The sequence below is a fragment of the Neophocaena asiaeorientalis genome, unplaced genomic scaffold, assembly GCF_003031525.2.
Source record: "Neophocaena asiaeorientalis asiaeorientalis breed wild unplaced genomic scaffold, Neophocaena_asiaeorientalis_V1.1 scaffold114, whole genome shotgun sequence".
In the NCBI taxonomy this organism is placed as follows: domain Eukaryota; kingdom Metazoa; phylum Chordata; class Mammalia; order Artiodactyla; family Phocoenidae; genus Neophocaena; species Neophocaena asiaeorientalis.
The window spans coordinates 4919967-4928183 of NW_020173116.1; the positions used below are offsets into that span (position 1 = coordinate 4919967).

At 49.9% G+C, this 8217-nt stretch overlaps 1 protein-coding gene across 1 annotated transcript in view; it reads right to left on the bottom strand.

Moving 5' to 3' along the window:
• IL37 (interleukin 37) overlaps window positions 1-6150 on the bottom strand; it is a 64495-nt gene extending 58345 nt beyond the window's left edge. The window contains 1 exon segment of the mRNA XM_024743955.1: window positions 6084-6150. Coding sequence (XP_024599723.1) covers window positions 6084-6150 — 67 coding nt within the window.
• Window positions 6151-8217: the final 2067 nt, after the last annotated feature.

The following is an 8217-nucleotide window of genomic DNA, read 5'->3' on the forward strand; positions in this document are numbered from 1 at the left end:
ACTGGCTCTGATTTCTGGTTCAGAGGCTCCCATCAGTTGCGATGCTAATATAGGTGTTTTCCCTCTGAGAGGAAGCCTGACTTTGAAGCATGTTTACCTGCTGCTGTACACCACCAAGAGTGGTGGTGAACAGAACCACTGCCCCTTAAGCTCACTTTGGGGGGCGGGGGTGGAACACAGAAGGAGGAATGTAGAGATTTCCTTTCCTTTCTAGGTGTCCAAAAAATGTGTTTATCTCTGTTTTATCTGAGACATTTGTTTTGAGGCAGGAAGACCCTGAAGAGTCTATACTCAGTCATATTGCCAAAAGCAGAAATCTGTATTTCATACAGTAGAAAACGGGGAGCCTTTAAGGAACGGAGGCCAGGGAATTGAGGTTTTAGAAAGAAAACTGGCAATAAAGTAATCTGATGGGAACATGTCTTCTAATATTAGGGGCGGGAGAATCATTGTCCCCAGAAATGTATGTCAACGGCAATCACAAATTTGGATTTTCTAGGAAAATCCAAATTTCAAATATTCAGCCCAATAGTTCTCTCCTATGTTGTGTATTTGTCAGAACTCTAATCCTCACATGAACTTGACTACATGCAATCACCATAAATATGGCCTTCACCATAAATGTATCAATAATACATTGGCGTCAGGACTTCCCTGGTGGCGAAGTGGTTAAGAATCCGCCTGCCAATGCAGGGGTCACGGGTTCGATCCCTGGTCTGGGAAGATCCCACCTGCCGTGGCGCAACTAAGCCCAGTGCAACACAACTACTGAGCCTGCTCTCTAGAGCCCTTGAGCCGCAACTACTGAAGCCCACGCACTCTAGTGCCCGTGTGCTTCAACTACTGAGCCCGTGTGATGCAACTACTGAAGCCCGTGTACCTAGAGCCCATGCTCCACAACAAGAGAAGCCACCTCAATGAGAAGCCCATGTAACACGACGAAGAGTAGCCCCTGCTCGCTGCAACTAGAGAAAGCCCGTGTGCAGCAATGAAGACCCAACGCGGCCAAATAAATAAATATAATACATTGGTGTTCTAGCTTAATAATCAACCCCTGTGAATCTGATTCTTGTTAATTGTTAACAATCAAGGAACTCTTGGGCAGGCAATGCTGCAGCCAAGTATCTGAACCTTGGTGACTCCACCAAAGGGCAGAGTTTCCCCAAGGCAGCCACCAAAGCTCCTTAACAGAAACCTGGAGGCATGCTGAGCTCCCTCTAAGAATGTGATTCCATGAGTCATGCTCCATGGGCACACCCTGAAGTTCTATTTGTTTTGGAAAACTCAATTACTTTTCACCAAGATTAACTCTCATAGATGATAGCGAGAGTAATTCAAGCTGAGCGTTCAGAAACAGTAACTTGCTACCAGGGCTATCAGCAGATTTTTTCAACTAATAATGTCTGTTAGTTGGCAAGAGAAGAAACATGGCATCTTTTCAGATATAGATATAAAATGTTTAAGGAAGAATAATGTGTAAGTATAACCCCACCCAGTTATACTGGTTACATTTTAAATCTCCTGGTTGCATTTAGGGCGTACCTGTCTTGACAAGCAGCACAGGTCCCCCTTGGAGAGACTCGGAAGAAGGATGAGAGGTGGTTGGAATGAACTGGCAACACACAGGCAGGATCTATGTCAGAAGTAGAGCCTGCCAAAAGCTCTGATGGAGTGGGTGGGGTAACAGAACAGGGACAGGGAAGAATCCAGGACTAGTACTAAGACTTTTACTTAATCAATCGGGTCGTTGGAGTACCATTTAGTGAGAGCTGGGAGATGGGGGATGGGTTGAGCAGGAATACCAAGGTTCTGTTTAGGACATGGTAAACTGAAGATGCTCTGGGACAGCCACTTGACTGTGCCAGGTGTGCAAAGGTCCAGGCCTGGAGCTCATCCTAAGCCACTCCCTGTACCAACACAGAACTTCCAGGCCACTTGCTTGAGTTTCCATTGTTATTATATCAATAACCTGTGAACTGGAACGCCAGATATAAAGCTCACTACATGACGTTTAAAGACCACCTAAAAGGTTTGGCACTTCAGGAAGCTCAGTACAGCTGCCTGCTTCCACCACCCTCCACGCCATTCTTCACAGAAATACTTCCTACCTGACTTAAGGTAGAGTCCGGCATCACTCCCAAGCCCCTCCTGAGCCCCAGTATTCCTCCTCTTGGGACCGAAACTTCATCCTCTGCTTCCATCCTTGCATTCTGCTCCCCTGACTTCCCCCAACACTGCCTCCACTCTTTCTCTACATACCAGTTCTGTTCTGTTCTGTTCCTGAAACAAAGAAGAGGAAGAGAGAACCCAGAACCCTTGCTCACTTATGGCTGAGCTGAGGATTTGGGAGGAGTGCTGCGTCCATGGGAGCCCCTGAGAAGCCATGCCCTTGGCACCTGGTTGCTCACCTGTCCCCGCTGACAGATTCCCCACTGCTCTCTTCCTTGCGCTCTCTACCTGTGCTAACTGGCCCCTCTCCCCACCATGTCTTCCCTCCCCTTCCCCTTTAAATGTCATGTTTCCTCTACCTGAACTGCCCTTCTCTCCCAACCACCACGTTTACACCCAGCCGTCAGGGGCTAGCTCAAATGCCACCTCCGCCTTGAAAAAGAATAAACAAACAAGCAAACGAAAACTACAAAGTATGAAGGACACCCTTCACTCCACGAGCATGTTTACCTCCTCTAACTGTCATGATCACCACAGCAGGCAGGTGTTATTATGCCCATTCTGTAGGTGAGGAAACAGGCTCAGAGTGTAAAAGCACACAGTGACAGGCTGAAATTCAAACCCAAGTCTGTTAAAGCCTTGCATCTGTTCCCTCGACCACAGCATTATTTTACCACCACATCCAGTGGCTCTCAGCCCTGACACTTCACTGGGACCATCTGGTGCCCAGATCATGCCTCTAACCAATTACAAAATGATCTCTTGTGGTGGAGCCCGCCGCAGTAAATACTTTTTAATGCTCCCCAGGGAATTCCAGTGTGGACCCAGGATTGAGAATCACGACCCTACTTTATCTCCTTCATCTTTTCAAAGGTATCTCTTGCTCTCTCTGAACTCCCATAGCACTTTGTTTCTACCTTCAATCATTTAATTTTTTTGTTCAGTCACTGATGCCTTATTGGGTATCAGTGACTACACAGGGCTCTGGGGATCAGAATGAAATAAGACTGATGCCTTACATCCTCCTGCAGCTTCTCTCCAGCAGAGGAGGCAGCCAATTAAATGGAATAAAGGCCCAAATGTGAAAAGCAAAACTTCAAAACTTTTAGAACAAAATAGAGGAGACTATCTTTGTGGCTTTGGGCAGGGAGACGTTTCTTAAACAAGCCACCAAAGGCATAAACCATAAATAGAAAACTGATTGATTTGACCTCATTTTAAATGTTAAACTTCTTTCATTAAAAGATACCATTAGAACGTGAAAAGACAAGCCACAACCTGGAATATGATATTTGCAACATATACATCTTGCAAAGAATTGGTATTCGGAAGATATAAAGATAAGGCAAGGTCTAGGAGGGACCACAGAGCTTCCGTGCCCTCTCCCTGTGGAGTCAGGGTGCCTCACCTGCCCAGCACATCACTGTGTGCTTCCAACCAAGAAGCTTCTCCAAGCTCCAGTGTCCAGAGTTTTGGGGGATTTAATACACAAGTGTGATGGATTAAACACAGTCTCCAGCCCCCCTCCCCTCCCAGGAAGCCGGGAGGAAGAGCTGATATCGAGTGTCTCCAAGCCCCAACCGTTTATCTAGTTGATCTTTCTGATGACCAGGCACCAGCATGAAGCTATCTAGACACCCTGCCATGAGTCAGATCGTTATCTGTCACTGAGGAAATTCCAAGGGTTTCAGAAGCTCCCAGCCAGAAATCTGGGACAAAGATCTGATAATTTTTTTTTTTTTTTTTGCGGTATGTGGGCCTCTCACTGTTTTGGCCTCTCCCGTTGCGGAGCACAGGCTTCGGACGCACAGGCTCAGCGGCCATGGCTCACGGGCCCAGCCGCTCCGCGGCATGTGGGATCTTCCCGGACCGGGGCACGAACCCGTGTCCCCTGCATCGGCAGGCGGATTCTCAACCACTGCGCCACCAGGGCAGCCCAATCAGATAAATTTTTAAATTACATAACAACGAGTCAGGAGGCTCAGGACCTGGAGGAAAGGAAGAACCTCTACCACTCCAGCAATAAGATAATGGCGGGGCTAGTGAGGTGTAGTTGGAAGTGTGGTGGGAGATGCTGAGCAGGCTTTCGTATGATGGGTTCTATTTTCAAGGACGGCGCATGGGAGCGATGGGGTCAGGATGTTGTTGCTGTGTACAAACGCCTAGGAAACTTCATAGGACTGCTGAGCAGTGCGAGAGCTCCGTGGTGGTGGTGCCCATGCATCCAGGTGGCAGCCATCTACAAGGCTAGGTGATTTCCTCCAATAGCCCCTAGCAGCCCCTATGGAGATACAGACCATCAATACAACGAGGCCTGGGGTTTTGTCTAATGAGTGCTAGGGAAGAAAAGAGAGAAAGCCTGTGAGAACACCGGCAAGAAAATGGCTGAAAAGATGGAGCATAGAAATTAAACTGGATGGGTAAGGAAGCAAAAGCAGAGGCGCAGACAGAGAGGGAGGATGCCCATGGGCTAGAGGTCCTGATAATGGTGAAGAACTGGTGCTTTGAGAGTATGGGAGTGAGAAAGCAGCAAGGCTGTGGTCAGAGAGGGGGAAGTCTGCAGGCACGATTGCTGAAATGGAGCCTCTCCAAGAGGCATCCGGCCTCGGGGGTGGCCAGGGGCATGCCTCTTCTACCCGGAGTATTAATTCCTTGTATTCAAGATAAGTTCCCTGAAGAGAGGTTCCATGTTTAATCCATCTTTGTATTCCTAGCAGGACTGAAAATACTACATGGAAGGTAATGATACCCTTTGGGAAGGGAGGATGCTAAAGCGTGAAGGATGCAGGATAACTCAGGAAGCCCCTGTGCGGTGGACCTCAGGGAACCAATGAGACAAATGAGCAGCGAGGCACACTGGGGAGCAGGGCAGCCCCAGGCCAAATGAGCTCTTTAGAAGTAAGTGTTGCCAGTTAACATTTTCCAGTCTTAAACTCACACGTACTCACTCACGACCAGTTATCCCTGTTGGATTATCTCTTCCATCAGAGATTCGATGGCAACAGTGGAAATGACGTCACTCTCATTAGGAAGGGAGTGACTTCCAGAGACAGGGCAACAAGGGCAGAACTTCATCTGATCCCCTCTTTGGTCTTTCTGACTGACCCACTGAGTGCCTCCTGGAATCCTTTATTCAGTGATAATTCGACCCATTCATCAAGTGACTACCCTAAGCAAGGTGTCACAGGAGAAGGCGAGGTAGACAATTTTGTCACGGCCCCCTAGGAGCTTACAGGCTGGTGGGGAAGGTCACATATGCCCCCAAACCGCCACACGCAAAGCACCTCCCTACTAACCAACGAGGAGGCTTGTCACCTGGGGAGACTAAGGTGAAAGGTTCTGTTCTGGGTATCGATGTGATGAGTTTGTTTGCTCGTTTGTAGGACTGCTTTCTTCGTGACTAGAACTTAAAAGAAGTAAGAGCAAATTTCCCTCTCCAGTGACAAAGGGAAACCGGGGTGAATCCGATCGTACTCTTGATACTTTAAAATAATGTCTCCTAGGAAATCAACCTCTGGAAAGAAAGAGTTAAGGAACTTGCTGGAGTTCACAGAGGCCAGCTCACTCCCGAGAGCCAGTTATCTGTAGGATAAGGTGAGAGCTAAGTGGTCTGACAATTGAGCCATCTGTGCTCAGCCAGCAAGGCTGCCGTGGGTTCAGAGGAAATGTTGAGAACTTATTCCCTTTGCCCTCCGTCTCCACTCACACTGGGCTAGTCCCCTTGTCGATGAAGCCATTCGTAAAAAGACAACAGGCAACCCTCAGTGGCAGGAACCGTGTGTAGAACATGTCCCCTGGCTGATGATGAGGTTTCATAGTCCTGGGGTTTCCCAGGGGCACAGTGGAGCACCCCACTCTCTCTCCATCTGAACACCCAGAGTGGGTGGGAGGAACTCGAGCTGGAAGTTGGGTACCTGCGTGGGAGCCTGTGCCCTGCTGGATCTGCAGCTGGACCCTGGGCCGGGCTGGTCCCTCGGCCATCAGCCGCCCTGGGTAGCTCAGGAGGAGATATCTGAGCAGTAGGTCTCCGTTCCTTAAGCCCCTGTGATGTAGGACCCTCTTGGGTAAGATCACTCTCTGGACCGAGCAAGTGATTTCAGAAGGAACACCCACGCGGAAGTGAGAGAGGCAGAGAAACTTGCCCTGTCAGCCGGAGCAGCGCAATCTCCCAGGCAGGACGCAGGGACGTGAGCCACCCACCCAAGGGCCCTGAACTGAACGATTCTAACTCTCCAGGGCCTGCATCCTTTGGAGAGAGCGTGGAGTGAGACCTAAGACGAGAGCCAGAAAGAGTCAGCCATCAAGGACTTGCAAGGGACAGTCTGATCAGTCTCCAATTGACCAACCATTGTTCATCATACACTCTGGTCCGAGGACACATGTGAATACAACCTGTTTCGATTGTCTGTAAAGAGCAGATAAGAGATCACTGCAGACGGTGAGAAGAAAATCCATAGGAGTAATGGGCTAAAGAGTGGCTGGAACTAGAGGGAGGGGGGTGAGGGATGGGGGGTCGGGGAGACCTTCGTGAGAAACAGATAAACCAACTTGGCTCTCAGTTCAGAGCAAGACTGACATAGGCAAGGACAGACAGGAGACCTGTGTGCTGCATGTACTGAGCAAAAAGAAGGCTGAGCGTTGAGAGCCCACCTAAACTAACCCACGACATTGCAGCAGAGCGAGCTGAGCTCGTGGACTTCTACCGAGGGGGCCTCCCAAGCCCAGCTCTGAACCCATGCTCCCCAGTTCACAAGCATTCTGCACCCACAGACACGGACAGATCCCCAGCTGGAGGCAAATGATATAAGCCACCTAGACCAGCCTGGGATGAGCCACTAGGCACTCAGGGCCCTCCCGCGATCTCCTGATGTACAAACCGTCTCTCCCCTTCAAATCCTGTCTCGATGCAGGGGCCCCAACACCCAGTTCTTTATGCCTTCCTCTGCATGTACAGTACCTTCCAGGGGCCCAGCTAAGGCAGACTTCCAGAAGCAGAGAATTTAAAGTTGGGTTCCTCGACAGGGAAAAACCCCAGTGGTGAGGATTCTGTAGGGGCAGAAAATGTCTCCCTTCCTCCCTTCTAGGTTTTTTTTGTCTAACAATAAAATTGACATCAGACAGATTAACAGGAGAAAAGCACATTTAATTTTGCACGTAAATTAAACAAAAATATGAGACTCAAAGGCAGTCAGGCAGTCGAGTCTTCTGTGACGTCCTGAACTAAGGGGTGGGAGAGGGGCCTGGGGCTTCAAAGGGCATAGGGGAAATTCACAGGAAGATAAGAAGAGCAGATGATGGGTCACAATGTTTGCCCTGCTGTGCAGATAAATCTGTCAGTTAAAGCAGTCATTTCTGGCAATATCTCTCCTGCTGATAGATGTCCCCTGTCCAAATTCCTTTACGTACTTAAGGAGGCGGTAAAACCTTCTCCCGAATCAGCTGGGCCTCGACTGCCTTCAGCTCAAAATAATCCACATGCTGAAGTGACAAGTTCTGCCGCCCTTCAATTCATTAAATGCACGCACACGCTCGGGTTTCAGTTGACGGTAATTTTCCCTGACATCTAGTAATGAGGACAGAGACGTGTCACCAGGGACTTCTGAGAGTCCCCAGGGCACGGTCTTAGCAGCCTCCCCCTGGCCCCCACGTCAGGCTGCCACCGCCGCACCTGCTGCAGGTGACCTGCATCCATTCATTCAAGTCCATCAAACTGTGCTGAGCACCGGCGACGGTGGGACACTGCTCTGGCGTCTGGGGAAACTGCAAAGGCACCCAAGTCCCTGGTCTTGGTGACCCTGCATGAGGTGTCTGCCCTGCCGGCCATAGGATGACCGCAGCTGCTTCTGCCACACCAGCCCTGGAGAGGGGACCTTGCCTGCCCCTAAATCTCTGAGGCCACCTTCCTGCCTTCAACAGAGCTCTTCTGAAGGTGTGAGGACGAGGGGAGGCCCCTCCCAGGTCCGCGGTCCAGGCCCACCTTCTCCTCTCCTCCCAGGGGGGTTCCCAGCGTGACAGGAAACAGCTCACTGCCCCCCCCCCGCCCCACCA